Source organism: Vipera ursinii (genome assembly GCF_947247035.1).
Source record: "Vipera ursinii genome assembly, chromosome: 3".
Lineage (NCBI taxonomy): Eukaryota > Metazoa > Chordata > Lepidosauria > Squamata > Viperidae > Vipera > Vipera ursinii.
In genome coordinates, this window is record NC_139516.1 from 60,570,954 (window position 1) to 60,591,126 (window position 20,173).

The 20,173-nt window shown below is 36.5% G+C and overlaps 1 protein-coding gene across 2 annotated transcripts in view; it reads right to left on the bottom strand.

Annotated features, from left to right (window-relative positions):
- BEND5 (BEN domain containing 5) overlaps positions 1 to 20,173 on the bottom strand; it is a gene marked incomplete at its 5' end in the record, with an annotated part of 895,229 nt that overhangs the window by 606,735 nt on the left and 268,321 nt on the right. For both annotated transcript variants that reach the window (XM_083359611.1, XM_083359610.1), the window contains one exon: positions 18,789 to 19,005. In XM_083359611.1, the coding sequence (XP_083215737.1) occupies positions 18,789 to 19,005 (217 nt within the window). The remainder of the gene's footprint in view (positions 1 to 18,788; positions 19,006 to 20,173) is intronic.

Genomic DNA, 20,173 nt, shown 5'->3' on the forward strand with positions numbered 1-20,173 from the left:
TGACTGATGTTTTCAGCATTTTGGCTTTCACAGGGAGTAGATTAAGACCCATTCCTAAGTAGTAAAGAATTTTTAAAATTCTACCAGTCCTAGACCATTACCTATGAGTTTGGTATAGCTGAGTTAAAAGTGAATATTGGGGATGACATTGGCACTGATGCTTGAGAATTTCAATAGGTCAGCACTTTAAGCAAACCAGTTTGATTCATATTTCTGCAAACTTGCAATTTCAGTTCTTAGCACCATCTCTCTCCCTCCCTCCGCCTCCAGTATCAGAATGCTTAAACAGTAGTATTTTAGATTAAAATCCATACAGTACTGTTGGAATTAATGCAAAAACGTGATTTGGCAGATTTATGGAGAAATATATGCAACTTCGAAATGTTTTACAATTTCCATCTCTAGCAGCAGCAGTGGCTTATTTGCCATCATGTAACTGTTTTTTTCCTGGTCTGTTTAATTAGAGAAAGGCTTGAAAATAGTTTTGTAATATAGAACGCAGGAGCATTTGGGGCAGAAGACATTACACATAATTGTCAGATATTTGGTTTTAAAAACTAAACAATATTTTGCCTGTTAGAAGCATGGGGCAGTACCTAGTGAACTGTGGCTGCTTTTAGAAACTAACTGCTGCTGGCTTTGGATCAGACCTTTGGATTGCAGACCACCTAGGAATCCTAGGGCTTCTGGCAAAACTGGAAAGTCCAAAGAATTCTGGGAAAAGGCAAAACCAACCCACTTTCTGCTAAGCAAAAAACGTGAATGTGGTCCACAGGATTGAGAATCTACCTCATCATGTTTTGCTCTTCTCTTACATGTGTTACCTTGACAAGGATATCTGAAGACAGATTTTATTTATCATTTTCAAGTATATGATTTTGCAGCTAAATATTATTGTTTAACAGTTCTAAAGCATTAGGGGGAAAAATTCGTTAAGTTGAAATGAAATATTTTCCCACACTGTTCAATTCCTATCATGGATACTAGCTGAATTCCTAATACTCATAGACCTTCACAGCAATTTGTGTGTACCGTATTTTGTGTGTGTGTGCAGTTCAGTTCATTCCCCTCCACCGCTACCACTTTTCTAGGATGGTCGCGCACCACCTGCCAGGTGCCAATGTACCACAGGTGGTACCCGTAGCACTGGTTGAAAAGCCCTGAGTTAAGGTATGGGATTTGTATCAGGGAGGCCCAGATTCTAGTTTCATTTTTAGTCCCTGAGTGACTGTGGGACTGGACATTCTCTCAGCATTATCTGCTTCACAGGATTGTTGTGAGAAAATAGAAGGAGATATTCTGTCTTTGTTTAGCTTCTGAAGGAAAGGCAGGATATAATCCAACAGATAAAGCACTTAAATCTTTTTAAAAACCCTTCCAAATTCCTGATATACATAAACAATTTGGCTTTTAAAAAGGCATCCATAATTTTCAATTCATTCAGTGTTGGCTAGTATTTGTTTGGGGAAAAATGAAGTTATTTATTCAAGGTACTGAAAAGCAGTGAGGAGCAAGAGTTGATTTTAAAAAAGAAATATAACTTTCTATTAAGGAATGCATACATGAAGGTCAAAACAAAGAGTATGAGAAATTAGATGAGCATCAATCCACTTTTGTTTGGGGGTGTCCTTGGAGGTTTGTACATAATTTATTCTCTCAAGGGAAATTTTGCTCAGGTGCAGCAATTCTTCATTTCATTTGCTTGATGGACTAAGAGATTGTCAGGTGAGGAGAAAAATTTTATTCATAATTTACATAGTTGTGTTGCCTGTGTTGATAGCAGTGCCAGATCTATGCACATCTGTATGTACAAACATACAATTTTTATCTTACTGTAAGCAATAGCAGGGCCAATAATTTTAGAAGCAGTCTTCCAAATTATTTCAATAAAATATAAACCAAAGTTCATGCGTGTTACTGATTAGAATCTTTGAGCTGCCCAATTTTAGACCCAGATTGGCTGTTGATAGCAGATATCATTACAAAGCATCAACACTGTAGCTGTTTTCAGTTCCAATTCAAAGTGCCCTACATGGTTTCAGCCTTAGGTACCTGCAAGAATTCCTCTCGGAAAAGTCACCCCATGTATAGGGTAGGGTTTGTTTGCTGAGGATACCCACAAATTATCAGGAAATAGGGGACCAAGAATATGGTTTATTGCTTGCAGTTCCCATACTTGGAAATACCTTACCCCCTAAGGCAGGGCTTTTCAACCTTTTCACCCACTGTACCACTTTTAGGATATGGCAACATCCGAGTACCACCAGTCACCTAGCAAGGTGTCAAAAACCTGATGACTCCCCCCCCAAAAGGAAAAAAGTGATGAAGTACAGGTAGTCCTCCACTTACAACAGTTCACTTAGTGACTGTTTGAAGTTACAATGGCACTGAAAAAAGTGCCTCCCAAGCCACAGCCGAGCAAGACACCTGCCTGCCCACCTGGTGGCGCTCTTTCTCCTGTCCGAGGTTTTCATTGTTGTGAGCATTTCTGTTGAGGATTGGCAGCGGGGCCGGGGTGGGGTGGGGGTGTTTGGTTTTTATTCCCTCCCCCATCTGCTGGGTGGTTGCAGCAGGTTTTGGCCACTTCACATGACCCTGGGACACTGTGACTGTCATAAATAAGAATCAGTTGCCAAGCATCTGAATGTAAATCACAAGCCCCTGGAGATGCTGAAACATTCCAGCTGATTGGCGCTTCTTCTGGGCTCAGCAGAAGCGCCAAGAACAGCACCAAGCTCCAGCTGGAGCATGGCGCTGATCCTGGTGCTTCTGCTGAGCCCTGACAGCTCCAAAGAAGCGTTGATCCTGGTGCTTCCGCTGAGCCCTGACAGCCCTGCAGCTCCAGCCATCTCTCGCTCAGGCTTGTGCGGTGCTGCCACTGGTTCAGCTCATTCCCCTCCCCTGCTACCACTTTTCTAGGATGGTCACGTATCACCTGCCAGGTGCCAATGTACCACAGGTGGTACCTGTACCACTGGTAGAAAAGCCCTGCCCTAAGGTACAAAATGGTCCAGCTGCCTAGCCTTTAGGAAGCTATCTAAAATTTGACTCTTCTGTAGAGCATTTGATATACAGGATGCCCAACTAAGAATTTTTGGCCATCTTGAAGCCACAGAAATAGGGAGTCTCCAAATCAGTTAGAGAAAGAAAGAAAGAAAGAAAGAAAGAAAGAAAGAAAGAAAGAAAGAAAGAAAGAAAGAAAGAAAGAAAGAAAGAAAGAAAGAAAGAAAGAGAAAGAATGAAATGAAATTTCAAGAATTCTTAATTATTGTCACATGAATCCAGTGATTTAGAATACAGCCAAGCAATTTTCAAGTCAGGTAAATGATGTGTTGATTCCATAACATTTCTGGATTGATTCCATAACGTCTCTAGTACATACATGCATTTTTGCAAGTGCCTGAGTTTTGCTAGGTGACTTCTCTATTGCTTGAACCACACTTCAAGAAGTTGTACGTAAGCAGGTACAAGTCAGTATATACTATTAAGGACATGCATGCTTACAGTGGAGTTATAGTTTGCCATGGATCTCCGTGTGTCTTAACACACTGCACATAAACAGTAGCATTTTGGAAAAAGCTGCAATCAGCAAAACACAAAGTAGTATTAGAGTCTAGTGCTCTTTCCCTGAAATGCTATGTTTCCAAAGCTTTTCCAGGCTTCAGGGACTGAGACTGAAGCTCAGCATCTGAAGATTATACTTTAAAGAGTTCCTGTGAATTTCTTTGTAAATTGAAAGAATGGCTCAATAGATTGAGGGTTCTCACTACATAGCAGTATCCTTTATGTGCATATCCACTATGATCCCCTTCTGCCAGCGTCATTGGACTGTCCATAGCAAGGTGTCCTCTATGCCTAACAAGCTGCTGGCACAGATACTGAAGGTGGAACAAGGACTGGGAATTGACAGGAAAGAGAAGGAAATAAGTATTAGTCTTATATTCACAAGAGAAGCTATGAGCAATGAGTACCAGATGCCATCACATTCCTTACCTCAGAATGTCTCTGAGTCCATTTATTATGCCCAGAAGGCATGTGGGGATAATAAATATGTCAACAAAATAGTTTAATAGCATGAGAGTTAAATGATTCTAAGAGCATCTGAAACTAACAATTTAAAAGTTCCTCAGAAATTTTATTATTACCGAAATGCTACTGAGATTCTATATTTAATATAAATGATGGTGTAATAGAAAAATGACTCTCCCATTTTACTGAAGAATTATGAAAGCAGAATTTAAATGCATAAGCTACATGATGCTTAGAAGAAATCACATTTAATTATACAAATCTTCATTCAAATGTTTGGGCTAAATTTGACTTTTGATCTATCACAGAATAACCTTGTTCTTTTTCAAGAAGGATAATCTTTTAAATTGAAGTCTAAAAGCTAGCATTCCTCCACATTATTTTGTCATTATTTCAGACTAAACCTCAAATACAGGACAATAACAGTACTCAAATATGTATATGTATATGTATATGTATATGTATATGTATATGTATATGTATATGTATATGTATATGTATATAACACACATATATATAGTTTGTGGTGTTATATGTAGTATTTCAGTGAACAAATGCATGACATAAAGGAAAGCCATGTAACCCAATTGAAACCATTTGTATGGATTGGTGAATTCCCCTTGGGAACATCCGATACCAAGCTAGAATCTCAGTTGTTAACTCTAAACTTTTCAAGGGGCAAAATAAATAAATAATGAAAGTCAAATGTAACAAAGGACTTTCTTTTAAAAGGGTATTCATAATCATATTTCCCACTTAAGAAGCCTTTTAATGTTGGTACTACAAAAGGATTCTATGAAAAGAAACTTTGCTTTATATAACTGGGTTCTATCCCCAAGTCCTTTTTATATGCAAAGCACTCTTGACAAGTTAAGCACTTATAGACGAAGATTCCCTTTCAGAACTCAAAAATTCCATTTTCAGAGTACTGCATGATAGTTTAGCCATGTCTCTCATTAATAACAGAAATGTTTTTTTTAAAAAAGAACAGCACGAAGATTCGTTTTTTTTTCATTCTAGAGTGATGATTGTTGCTTTTAAAATTCCATTAGTCCAAGTGCTTATCACACAATCAGATCGACACTACCTAACTGAATATAGCCAATGCTACTCCACTAATGTTCACCTTCAAGAGATTCATTCTGTCTTTACCATGAACCTCCACATTAAATCTAGCAATATTATTCAGATAACAATTGTTATCTGAAAGCAAAAATTAAAAGTGCAACCCAAAGCAAAAATGTTAAGCAGATGGACTCAGGCACTGTATAGTTCCATCAAGTCATATACATAATTCATTTATCCATTCATTCATTTTGTATCTTACCTTTCTGCCCAAAGTCACTCAAGTATTATTAAAGCACTGAAGTAGTATTTGAATGTATTCATACACAATCATTTTACACATGGAATACTGTAACACTGAAACAATCCTGAAGGACAAATGAATGTATCCGTGGCATAGGATTCAAGATATTCAAGGTTATTTTTGTAAATTAAATGAGACTACAGTTGAAACCACACTTATCCATTGTGTTAAGAGAATTAAGTGCTCCATAAAATATTTTCTTTTCTTTTCTCTCCCTCTCTCCTTTTCATATAGCCCAGATCAGGAAATACATTCCACAAGAAACACTGGATATTATTTTATTTATTTATTTATTTATTTTATTATATTTATATACCGCCCTTTCCCGAAGGACTCAGGGCGGTTTTGCCAACATTCTTCCCTTAACTCTTCTAAGATCATCTCTGCAGTACTTTCCACCACCCCTTTTATACCTATCAGTACCTGCAACACAATTAGACAAGGGAGTATTATGTATGCTTCCCTGAGCATGTGAAGGAAAAATAGGATATAAATCTAACCTCCCCCCCCAAATACAGAATATTCTCATTGTGCACACTAAGTAGAAATATACAGACTTTCACAGAAGAGAATCAGTATTCTTCTCATATACAACAGGGAGATGCTGGCACTAACCTAGTTGAGGCTGTTTGAATGAATTATATAAAGCAGCAGCCAGTCACTGATAATTCAAATCTGGAGGAATGTATTGTGAGCTGTAACGCTACCAGAATGCTCAAAAATCTGTCAATTGTGAGGTGGCTGAGAAGACAATTGCTGACTATCAAAAGATGAACCATCCAAGCTCATGCAATCCGCTCCCATAAACTTCCACTTACACAGAGAAAGCAAATATGCTCCTGTTGTTGTTGTTAGCTGTAAGTCGTGTCCGACCCATCGCGACCCTATGGACAACGTTCCTCCAGGCCTTCCTGTCCTCTACCATCTTCTGGAGTCCATTTAAGCTCACGCCTACTGCTTCAGTGACTCTGTCCAGCCACCTCATTCTCTGTCGTCCCTTTCTTCTCTTGCCCTCAATCTTTCCCAGCATTAGGCTCTTCTCCAGTGAGTCCTTCCTTCTCATTAGGTGGCCAAAGTATTTGAGTTTTAGCTTCAGGATCTGGCCTTCTAAAGAGCAGTCAGGGTTGATCTCCTCTAGGACTGACCGGTTTGAGCACCTTACAGTCCAAGGGACTCGGAGTCTTCTCCAGCACCAGAGTTCAAAGCCCTCAATTCTTTGGCGCTCAGCCTTTTTTATGGTCCAAATTTCACTGCCATAAATTGCAACTGGGAAGACCATAGCCTTGACTATACACACTTTTGTTGACAGGGTGATATCTCTGCTTTTTAGTGTGCTGTCTAAAATCTGTCACTACCTCCATTTCTACCCCATCTATTTGCCAGGAATTGAGAGGGCCGGATGCCATGATCTTGGTTTTCTTAATGTTAAGTTTCAACCCAACTTTTGCACTCTCCTTCTTCACCTGCAACAAGAGGCTCTTTAGTTCTTCTTCACTTTCTTTCGGCAATCTTAATTCCAACTTTTGATTCATCAAGCCCTGCCTTTCTCATGATGTGCTCTGCATATAAGTTAAATAGGCAGGGCGACAGTATACAGCCTTGCCGGACTCCTTTCCCAATTTTGAACCAATCAGTGGTCCCGTGTCCAGTTCTCACTGTTGCTTCTTGGCCTACATATAGGTTTCTCAAGAGACAAATAAGATGGTCTGGTACACCCATCTCTTTAAGGACTTGCCACAGTTTGTTATGATCCACACAATCAAAGGCTTTAGCATAGTCAATGAAGCAGAAGTAGATGTTTTTCTGGAACTCTCTAGCTTTCTCCATGATCCAGCTACAGTATGTTGGCAATTTGATCTCTAGTTCCTCTGCCTCTTCGAAATCCTACCTGTACTTCTGGTAGTTCTCGATCCACATACTGCTGGAGTCTAGCTTGTAAGCTTTAAAGCATAACTTTACTAGCATGTGAAATGAGCGCAATGGTGCGATAGTTTGAACATTCTTTGGCACTGCCTTTCTTTGGAATTGGAATGTAAACTGATCTTTTCCAATCCTGTAGCCACTGTTGAGTTTTCCAAATTTGCTGGCAAATTGAGTGTAGCACTTTTACTGCATCGTCTTTTAAGATTTTGAATAGCTCAGCTGGAATACTGTCACCTCCACTAGCTTTGTTGTTGCTCAGTTTTTCTAAGGCCCACTTCACATTCTAGGATGTCTGGCTCGAGGTCAGTGACCAACTCATTGTGATTATCAGGGATTATCCATTTTAATTCACTGATACTTAAGATGTTGATGTTCAGTCTTGTCATCTCTTGTTTGACCATGTCCAGCTTGCCTTGATTCATGGATCTTACATTCCAGGTTCCTATGGAGAAAAAATATTTACAGCATCGGACTTTCCTTTCACCACCAGACACATCCACAGCTGAGCATCCTTCCGGCTTTGGCCCAGTCGCTTCATTCTTTCTGGCACTACTAGTACTAGCCCTCTGCTCTTCCCCAGTAGCATATTGGACGCCTTCTGACCTGAGGGGCTCATCTTCCAGTGTCATATCGTTTTGCCTTTTGGTACTGTCCATAGGGTTTTCATGGCAAAGATACTGGAATGGGTTGCCATTTCCTTCTCCAGTGGATTACGTTTTGTGTCAGAACTCTCTGCTATGACCTTTCCGTCTTGGGTGGCCCTGCACGGCATAGCTCATAGCTTCATTGAATTATGCAAGCCCCTTTGCCACGACAAGGCAATAATCCATGAAGGGGACATATGCTCCTATGCAGTTTTATTTCAGATTAACTTTCTGAGCTCCTATGTACGTAGTATAGACTGACAGTTCTAGACAAAGCATCCAAAGAAATGTGAGAAAAAAATTCCAGTCAATGAAGCTAGAATCTGCTCATTGTGAAAGTTAGTAGAAGATGCTTTTTGATAAATGGGAAACTCAAGAAATAAAAGCTACAGAAACATCTTTATTAATGATAGAGAAAGGAATGGAAGAACTCCAAAGCATTTAGTGTCTTCAAGTGCTAGAGTATGGAAGCCAATTCACCAAGATTTCCATAAGGAAAACAGTCCTGATTTTAATATATGTCACACCAAAATAAAAAGAAAATTAGAACCCATCTACTAAAAAGAACACACACATTTCCCACTATAAAAGTAAGCTCCTTGAAGAAAAAGAATTGGCCCATCTTTCAGATAAGATCATCTGTGTCTCTTTCTGTGTAGGTAGGTATTCAATAAAAAGGATAGTTTGTGATACCACTTGAATTAGACTTCTGAAATTTTCAATTGTTAACTGGAAGGAGAAAAAGGTATTGTATCCCAGTAATTTAAAAACTGAATGAATTCACTCTCTTGATTTATTGAAGAATTTCCCCTATAAGAGGCCTTCTACAAATCCCATTCAACAAGGAATTTCGACTAACAGGGTCTGGAAGAAGAGGCTTTTCTGCCATGGCCTCAGCCTCTGGAACAGCTTGCCACTGAAGATGAGATCTACCTCCACTCTTCTGGCCTTCTGGAAGGGCCTTAAAACCCGGTTCTACCAGTTGGCTTGGCGTCCTGATTGGTGTTTGGTTGAGTGAGAGATAAAAACCTAGCCTTGAAATGTCTATGTTCTTGGTTTTCAATCTTTATTTAATTGTTGTTGGTTTTAATTTTTTAAATATTTTTATATTTATACTTTTATGAGATTGTAAGCTGCTCAGGGTCATTTTGAATAGGGAGATGGGTAGCATATTAAATAAACAACCTTATGAGGTGAGATGCATAAAAAACATTGTAAAATTTGATATTGATTGCTTTAATGTATACTTCCTGAAAGAATCCATACTGGTTAATTATCTCTTAGCCTTCTAAAAAGTGAGGCACAGTAAAAAGAAAGTGATCAAAATATGTTTTAAATGCTTATTTTAATATAAAATAAATTTATAAGTACATATATTGATAGAAAAACAATTTGTGTGGTTAACCAGATACAAATATTTTTCAAAACTTTTTTTAAAAAGATCAGTGCAAATGTGAAATGAATGAATTTATGAAAAAAAAAACATACACAAAAGTGACATGGACATGAATACCTATTTTTAAAATGTCCTCCTGATTTAATAGCTCAAAATAATATGGTCAATAACTTATTTCATTCGTGGAATAAATCTGAAAGTTCTTTTGAACAAAATAGCAACCATATCTTTAATTTAGTTTAGAACAGTGCATGGTGGCCAAAATACTGCCACATAATTTTAAAGCACAAAAGGCATTCTTCAAATCTAAGATAGGATGCAGATGCCTTTAATATTCATCTCTTAGACAATTAATAGAAATAAATAAAATGGTTCAAACTACAAAGCACTATAGTACAAGTGATAGAATACTAAAACATTTAAATACTTAAAACTAATTGACTAAATTATAAAATTACTTCATGAATAAAATACTAGACAACTACATTTCTAAATCACAGTGAATAAGTTTGTATGCGTGTGTATAAAACTTGCTTTATTATGGTCAGGGATTAGACAGTTGTAAAAGAAAGAATAAAAATGTAAAACAGTATATAGAAAGCATATAAAAAGTATGCATATTTATAAGAGTCTAATATTAGGAAAACATTGGAGCATGATGACACAGTGGTTAGAATGCAGTATTGCAGGATGACTCTGCCCCCTACCAAGAATTTGATCTGATTGGCTCAAGGTTGACTCACTCTTCCATCCTTCCAAGGTTGGTAAAATAAGGACCCAGATTGCTGGGGAGGTGGGGGGAGAATATGCTGACTTTGTAAACCACCTGAGAGTGCTGTAAAACATTATGGAGTGGGATATAAGTCTAAGTACTATTGCTATTTTTTGGCATAAAGTAATGGCAAGGAAAGAAATACCTAATCCTAGGAACGAGGATTTGAATCACCTAATCCTAGGAACAACTAAACCTACATCATTATTCCTAAACCAAATAGAAATAGCCAAGGAAGCTATCAGAGGGCCAACATCCAGATAAATAGCAATGAATGACTGCTGCCTGGCAACAGGCCAACTTTAAATGAAATTACCAGATTAGAAAGGTTGCAAGAGGTAAGATATAATCAATTCTACCAGACCTTTGCCACGCCCCCAAAGGTTGCCATCTGCTACACCATTTATTATACAATTCAATTTCAGTGAATACAATAAAATACTATCTTGTTTCTGAAGTGCTTTTCACATTTTTTTAATAAATCACAGGTCTAAAAATCAGTTATAAAACCAGTTATGGGTAGATATTTTATACTTATTTAGTCACGTAAACATTGTGAAATACTGACATTGCAAAATGGAATAAATCTCACTTAGATGTTCTTCCATGTGACTGTTATTGTAATTGAAAGATGTTTTTAAATGCAACTCCTATTAATTAATATTAATTATTTTGGACTTAATATAAAAAGAAATATAAGAAGAAATAATTCTAAGTATCACTTCAAGAGAACACTGATTGACCAAAGAAGTCACTAAATACTTTGAGCAGTTTATCGAACCACAATATAGTCTACAGAAAATTGGCTCTTAAAGCATTCTGGAGAACAGTTAAAACTTTCCCATATTTTCTGTAATTCTGGGCTACTAAGTAAGCTTCAGGAAATGTAGGAACCACCCAATATTTTTTTTTAAAAAAAATAGACCTGGATGAGCAATTTGTAAATTGCTCTTGTGTTACTTCGATATTTCCTTGAGCATAATAGTAACTAAATTCATTTGAGAGCAAAACAAATAGTTAAGAATAAGTAAGCTGCTGAATCATCTTTACATCATCTCTTGATACTGATGCCTTCTCTGTGAAATTTGGAAATTGTAGATTTCCAATTTCTTTCATTTTCTTAAATGTACCTAGTAATGAGGCAGTGCTATAATGGTGATATCGGTATCTCTTTCTCACTTCTTTTTTCTTTCAGGAATCCTTAAATGAAGATGTAGTAGTGGCATACCAGATCAAGAATCTTTGACAAATGTAATTTTCTTGTGTCCGTATTGATGGAAGAAAGGATACGAGTGGGAGAGGAATTTCCTAGTCATAATGGCTGAAGCTGGTGAAGTGACAAGCTGTGATTTTCAGACTATATAGAACAGTTATATAAACACTGAGAAGGTGGTTCTCAGTCTCAAGACTAGAAATGAAGCAATCAAATTGTTATTGATAGAGAAAAGAGAAATGAAAAGGTCTATAATGTGGAACAAACTCATATATAAAATGCTTTATTTATTCATGCTATATTTATGAGCTTGTACTGTAAGCAATTTCTGAATACAAGGTAAAATGTTTGGATGACTGAGAGTTAATACTATTTCTGATACAAAGCCTGACACTGGTGCTGTGTTCTCTCTGACCTTCATTTGTGTAAGATCATAGAAAGGAAAAGAAGTACATCCTGAGATAACAGTGTGGTGATTATTAGAAGCTGTGGATCCAAAAGTAGACAAAACAGGCTCCAAACCAAAATTTAAATCTAACTCATATTACCAGGGTAATTTTCAAGCAGAGGTTAAGCATGGTTCTTGATAATTAATTGATTAATCCTGATAAAACACAAACATCACTTTCTCCACTTATGTAAATCCAATCAAACTATTCCTACATAAATGCAGCTGATAACCAATGAAGATTCTCCTACCGTATTTTCCCCAAAATAAGACCGGGTCCTATTTAATTTTTGCTCCAAAAGACACATTAGGGCTAATTTTCAGGTGATGTCTCATTTTTTATGTACAAAAATCTACATTTATTCAAATAAATAATGTCAATAATATTATTTATTTATATTTAATTATATATTAATATTATTTTATAATTCAATACATTGATCGTGTGTTGTAACAGATGTACTAAATGCATTCATCTGGCTGATGATCTTAAGTGGGGCTTATTTTTGAGATAGGACTTATATTACAAGCATCCTGAAAAATCATGCTAGGGCTTATTTTCCAGTTAGGTATTATTTTTTTGAGAAATACAGTAGTAGCTTTCAAATAAAGGACATTTGACAAGTGACGGCTGAACTATATTTGTTAGATTTTTATATTGTTTAAAGTCTACCAATTTATAAAAGTAGCTAAAACTAGTGCTTCATAATTCCACTGAATATGAACTAATTTGGTGGGGAAAGGGGGGAAAATTTGATAAAATAATGTGAATCAATCCAATAATTTCGATTTCTAAATGGAAAATTATGATCAGAGAACTATTTTTTCATTTATAGTAGTAGTCCACAAATACTTAGTAATGTTCCACTGGAGAAAGAAGTTGATATATGTAATATAATTTCAATTCATTCTAGGAGACTTTATTAGTTTGACTTGTTCATTCCTTCTTTTTTTTTTTAAATTCCATTTATATCCCGCCCTTCTCCGAAGAATCAGGGCGACTTACAAGCTTAGCAGTAGCCTTCATTCTATGTATATGCCTGCTTATTAGGGCTTTCACACACACCCAAGCGGCATTATTACAAAGTCAGCTTAATTGCCCCCAACAATCTGGGTCCTCATTTTACCTACCTCGGAAGGATGGAAGGCTGAGTCAACCTTGAGCCTGGTGGGATGCGAACCTGCACTAATTGCAGGCAGCTGGTGTTACTTAAGGAGGCATTAGCCCACTGCTCCACCAAGGCTTCTGTTATTAATCATGTATCATTTTTACATAAACATAGTCAAACAAACAGTAAATGACGGAAACAGTAACAATCTTATTGTAATGTTGAAATAGCACTATAATTGCTTTAATACAACAGAAGTTTATATAGATTGACAGTAAACAAAATAACATACAGCCCAGTGCTAATTACTTTGTTCACCCGGTTTTCCTACCATAAAATAAATCATAACAATCTGAGAGGCAAATCAGGTAGTTAGTTATTGCTCTTTCATTTACAAGAGTTGTCAAAGGAAGATTTCTACCTACAGAAAACATTGTTTTGTTTCCGAGAATAAAGCAAAGTAGAATAAAAATATTTTTATTTATAAGAATAACAAATCTTGCTTACCTATTTCTATAACTTGACTTAGAACTGAGCTTAGATACTTCTCTTCCTGAAGGCACTACTTTATTTTCAAAAATTGCTTAAGATGGGGCCTTGCTTATCCAACAAAGCCTGTTATTTCCAGAATCTTATTGTTCTATTACAAAAAAAAATATTAGGAAACTACATTTATTTCTTCATACTATACTGAGGAAATGGGAAAATCTATTTTGAAACATGCACAGTGTGTTCTCGATAACTCATCCAGGTTTTTTTTTAAAAAATAAATGTATTAAAGTTTAGAAATACAATGATAAAAGAAATACAAACTAAGAAAAACATACAAAGTAAAGAAAAAGAAAAGAAAAGTGAAAAAAGGACAAAAAGGAAAGAGAAAAAGATATAGAAAGGATGCTTACACAGACATGTATAAACAATTTGTCTAACTGAACATCTTCTTTAGTACTTTGATTTTAAAAAACTCTTCCTCCCATATCTCATCCCTTATCAATAGTCAGATTACAAAATATACACTTTATATATCTTCTTCTCATTTTTGGAAAGCCTGATTTTTAGTCCCATCAAATAGTGTCCCACAAGTTCATTTCTTGTCAGTTTATCTTTGTCTTGGTGAGAACAGCTTGGTCAGCTGCTTTTTGTCTCTTCTCAGAAAGAGTTTCCTTGGTTCCACATACTGTTTTTGTAAATCCAAAGAAGGTTTCCCAAGTCATTCTTTCAATTTATTACCTGTACATCCTCTTTTAATTATTAAAACATCAACGGGTTTCATTTGTAAATCCATTCTGGTATCATTTTCCATATCACTCTTAAATCATTTTTAAATCCATTTTCAGATTCCACAACAACTTTTTCCAAATCACTTTTGTAATCCAGCATTTTTTAAAACTCCAAATCCACATTCAGATCAGTCCCAGTCTGTTTTAGCCAGTAAAATCTATTGTTCTTATGCTATACTGCCACACAAACTTTTAAGTAAATCTTGAGTAAAATTTTCCCAAACAGTTCTATACTCAAATGATGTAGTGGTTCTCTTTTAAGAGTAATCCTTGTTCTTTCTGGTTCCCTGTAGCCAGTCTTCAAGTCCCCTCTTATCTGTTTATTCTCCAGTCAGCAAAACTTTCCCACAGGAGTATTTCTTACCATTTAATTTCAAAAACATCATATACTATTTTATAAATCTTTAAAGACCCCACAGGAAATATTCTTTCACGTCCATCTAGTTCCTTAACTTTCCAAAAACAACATTCTAGACCCACTTTTATAGTTTTTCAAAAATTAAAGCTTCTGTAATGAATCCTTAAACTTACTCAAAGCTTCTTTTGTCCAGGACAGAAGGGAAAATCTTCCGGTGTAATACAATAAGAACTTTGGGGAAGTTCTTAACTCCTAAGAACTTAATAACAAGCAGCTTCCTAAATTGATTAAGTGAGGAAGAGTCTCTTTAAAAGGTGGTGAGCATGGCTTAGGTAAGATTGCACTCTCAAACCCCACTGGAGAACGCTTTTTTCCCCCCCAATCTCTTTGCAGGAAGAACCTGTATGGAGTCAAACATGGGTGATCCTTACCTCCTCCTTTGTCTGGAGAAGAATTTCAACAACCGATTCCTTCATGGTTCCTGTTTTGGCCACATTCGTCAGCTCTACAAAAAGCAGAGCTGTGCTCAATCTACCATGGTACCCCAGAAGTTGACTGATGTGGGATTCTTGATGTAAACAGGTATATCAGAACCAGCCAGCAAAATGTTTTATCCAATCCACGCAAACCAGTGACGGAACAAAATTCATGTATCTACATTTAAAGTTCTTTCTCTTCTTTATCTGTAGCACAATTTATCATTTATATGAATGACAGTTTTAATAAACTAGTAAGTACAGGTAGTCCTCAACTTACACCATTCAAAGTTACAATGGCGCCGAAAAAAAATGACTTATGACTATTTTTCCCATTTATGACTTTTTCAGCATCCCCACGGTCACATGATCAAAATTTGGATGCTTGGCAACTGGTTCATATTTTTGATGGTTGCAGTGTCCTGGGTTCATGTGATCAGCTTTTGCAACCTTCTGACAAGCAAAGTCAATGGGGAAGCCAGATTCACTTAACAACCATGTCACTAACTTAACAATTGTGATGACTCACTTAACAACTGGGGCAAGAAAGGTCATAAAATGGGGCAAAACTCATTTAACAAATGTTCATTTAGCAACATAAATTTTGGGCTCAATTGTGGTCATAAGTAGAATGGTTCCAGACAATTAAATGGCTTCAAAATATACATGCAATTTCACTAAAGCCAATCATCTTATTCAGTGCATTCCTTTGTTAAACATTCCTCATTCATTTACAAATATAATAGTAGCAGTATATAGGAAATGAAAGCAAGGGTTTGATAACTATGGATGATTGTAAACTGGTAGCATAAGTCTGTAAGAATCGAGTTTGGAAGACTTAAGCACAGAGTGAGAGGTATAAGAACTCTGAGGAAATACATACAGTATTTCCAAAGATAATGCGTGTCAAATGAGCATATGAATGAAAATAATATCCAGTGGATGATTACTAGTCTATCAAGCTTAGAGGACACTTCTTTTCATAGATTGTTTGGCACATTTCTGAAGCTTAAAAGTCCTAAGTGGATGTATTATAAAACATGAGATCTATTTCTCTTCATGTTTACAAAATCTTTGTCAATTCTCTCAGCATCTGCCGTTTGAATATCATTGCAAGTCTAATTTTCATACAATTTTAGGAAATACTTATTGATTTAATTATAGAACTTCTCAGACAGAGAAAAAAAGAGAGTAGAAAACCAAGTGCGATAAGCCTGAAATTATACATGCAGAATGATGAATGCATTAGCAACAACCGTAGCATGACTTCTTTATATTTATAATGCAGTAAACCTAACAGAATGTTTTGCCTTTGGAAGCCACTTTATATACTAACAAGTTTCCTCTACTATTATTTCAGATGAACCAGACAGCCAGTCCCTTTATACCAGACATCAGCAATAAAGTATTAAAATATTTCTAATATTATTAATAAGATATTATAGGAAAATCTTATATTGAGAAAAACCAAGATTAAAAAATAGATTATGTCAGAATCGGACAGAAATGTTTCACAGTTTCACACAAAATCATAATTCTGTTATTATTCCCCTATTATAGAATATGCATGAAACAGAAGATATTGCAGTTTCTGGAATTTCCTGCTGGTTTCCCATAAGCAAAGTCAATGAGGAAGTCAGCAAGAAGTCAGCTGTTGTTCTTGTATCCACTGCTTTTTTTGCCTAACCCATCTCCATGGTGCCTGCCAGTAGCATCTCTTTCACACAGCACCTACACATTCTCCCATGCTCAGGAGTATCTGCCCATGTCCCTACCAACAGTACCTGCATATCCAATGGCCTACTTGTCTGGAACTCCCACCTCTTCCCACTTTTTTTTAATTCCCATTTATATCCCACCCTTCTCCGAAGACTCAGGGCGGCTTACAATCTAAGCACAAATCAATGTGCTTAGCAATAGCCTTCATTCTATGTATATGCCTGCTTATTAGGGCTTTCGGCCCCCCAAGCGGCATTATTACAAAGTCAGCTTATTGCCCCCAACAATCTGGGTCCTCATTTTACCTACCTCGGAAGGATGGAAGGCTGAGTCAACCTTGAGCCTGGTGGGATGCGAACCTGCACTAATTGCAGGCAGCTGGTGTTACTTAAGGAGGCATTAGCCCACTGCTCCACCAAGGCACTTAAAGACCTGCACAGTCCTATTGTTACAACTACAACTGGAGCTACCAGAATTGTTGTCAGTATGCAATATGGTCATGTGAGCTTTACAATCAAATTACTTAGCCACAAAAATTATGGTCCCAATTGCTGTTGTAACCTGAGGATATCTGTAGTTGTAAGAGCCAAGATTCCAAAATCAGTCTGGCAAGATTGATGTCAGTCCCACTAGGTAGACCAGACCAGGAAAGCAACTCCACAGGAAGGCTAACGCTACTTGTATGAAGATTGGCTACAATAGCAGAAACTTGCAAGTCTGATTGACTGCGTCTCCTTCTCCTTCTTATACTCCAGCAAATTAGGGGGCCACTTCCAAATGTAACCTCATTCTCTATTTTAAAAATGCAGTGCTTTCTACATATCTCACTGAAAATTATCTTCCTTACTGTCTACGTTACATTAAAGTCTTCATACGTGTTGATTCCCAACCATGCTCCCAAATCACTGTTGAGTCCTGAGAACCTGGATGTAGCCCCAGTCAAAAATATATCTGACCAACAGCAGAATATTAACTGCACTTCTTTTTTCAATTCAAAACCAGTGGTGGAAAAGGGAGATTTCCACCTTTAATTAATGATCTTCCTCAAACCCAAAGCAGAGACATTTTAAGCCAAATTTGGTTCCTTTTTTGTGGAATGGAAGTAAGAGCTATTGAGGAACAAGACCTTCATAAGCTGAACTCCTACAGTACTCTGTAAAATCTAGGAGGATGAACTGCAATTTCTGAGTTCATAAATAGTCTTCAGCCCTATTTTGTCTATTAGCTGTTTTTCCTGGTTGGTATTTAGTACGTGTGTATATGTGTGCTTATTTTCTGTATTTTCCTTTAATTGTCCTGCTACAACAGAATACATTTTTCTGGGCATCTTAAAAGTATAAATAATAAAGAATAAAGAATGGCAATTTTTAAAAAAATGACTGCATTCTCTTCTTTCAACTTGACATCAAATGGTAACATGTCTCCAGAGATTTCTGCACCTACATTGGAAATGCTGAAATTTCAGGTTTTACAATTCCACAGAATTGCTCTAGCATGACTTTGACCAAAGACAGCTTACTGGCAACTAATGCTAGTGAAAGCTCCATTTTTTTATTAGACTTAGAAAGGCAAGTTTAAGTGTTCCTCATTCATATCTGTCTTCAGAACAATCAGAGTCTTATGGACTTGAGTGGTTTTCTAAATCCAATAAATAAATAAATCCTATATCGATGAAAGGCGCTTCATGTAGGTATCTTTTACATAAAGCCATGAAAATCAGTCCAATTTTGAGAAAATATAGCTTTTTGAACAAAATATTGGTGAACATAAAGAAAATGAAGATGCTATCAGCAAAGCTTATATCATATTTCAAAATCATAATTATGGAAACAAACCCTCACTAATCTTCTCTATATCATTTCACATAGACAATTGCAAATTTAACATATCTATGTCATAGTTGGGTTTTTATGTTATACTCATTTCTCTGACAGTAGCAAATAAATATGTCCATTGTTCCATTAGCTGACATGATTAAGCTTCATGTTTCACCACTGAGATGCAGATATTTATAAGAAAATGTTATGAGGGGTAAATGCTACTACTACTTACCACACTATGTCCTAGAAGCTCTCTGCAATAATAGTCCATGTTCCTCTTCTCTAAATTATCCAGATAATGCTGAAGACGAGTGTAAGTATAAGGGTAGCAGTAAGCAAATTGATATATGTCATTTTCTCGGTCAAAACAAAAAGCAAATGACATAACATAATTCTTTCTGTGATCAGGACAGCGGTAATAATATACATTTCGGGGTGGAAGTCTCTGCCTGAAAAATAAAATAAAACAAAGTAACTATCAAGGAGAAATATATATATATATATATATATATATATATATATATATATATATATATATATATATATATATATATATATATATATATATGGATCCTTGGTTTTTCGGGTTTTTCCCCGCGTAGAACTAAAGGTGTAGGCGCAACGTTTCGACGGAATCCCATCCGTCATCATCAGGCTTTAGCTTCCTTCTTCTGGGAGAAGCATGTGGCTGTTTGTTCCTCTTTTTTAAACTGGCAGTTTAAAAAAGAGGAACAAACAGCCACATGCTTCTCCCAGAAGAAGGAAGCTAAAGCCTGATGATGACGGATGGGATTCCGTCGAAACGTTGCGCCTACACCTTTAGTTCTATGCGGGGAAAAACCCGAAAAACCAAGGATCCACATACAGGCACCCGCGAAAACCTCAGAAAACATATATATATATATATATATATATATATATATATATATATATATATATATATATATATATATATATATATATATATATATATATATGTTTCAAATGTTAACTCTTTAGATTACCTTGCTAGGCCCCAAACATGGGGCAAATCTTTATTTCCTGTTTTCAGCCTATCTTGAAGGCTATCGAACAGGCAGTAGTCACACCGGACAATTCCTATATTTGTGTAAATTACTAACAAAGAATTAAAGGGAAACTGAAATGCATTTCTGACTCATTAGTCGTCATCAGCCAGCCATACCCTTCTGAGATTCGAACCATGGGCTGATTGCATATGAGGCAGTGTTATTTGCCTCTAAGCCACAAGGTCTCTCTCGCTCTGTTAGCTTTTTTTCTGCAAGGGAAGATATGTTTCAAATGTTAACTCTTTAGATTACCTTGCTAGGCCCCAAACATGGGGCAAATCTTTATTTCCTGTTTTCAGCCTATCTTGAAGGCTATCGAACAGGCAGTAGTCACACCGGACAATTCCTATATTTGTGTAAATTACTAACAAAGAATTAAAGGGAAACTGAAATGCATTTCTGACTCATTAGTCGTCATCAGCCAGCCATACCCTTCTGAGATTCGAACCATGGGCTGATTGCATATGAGGCAGTGTTATTTGCCTCTAAGCCACAAGGTCTCTCTCGCTCTGTTAGCTTTTTTTCTGCAAGGGAAGATATGTTTCAAATG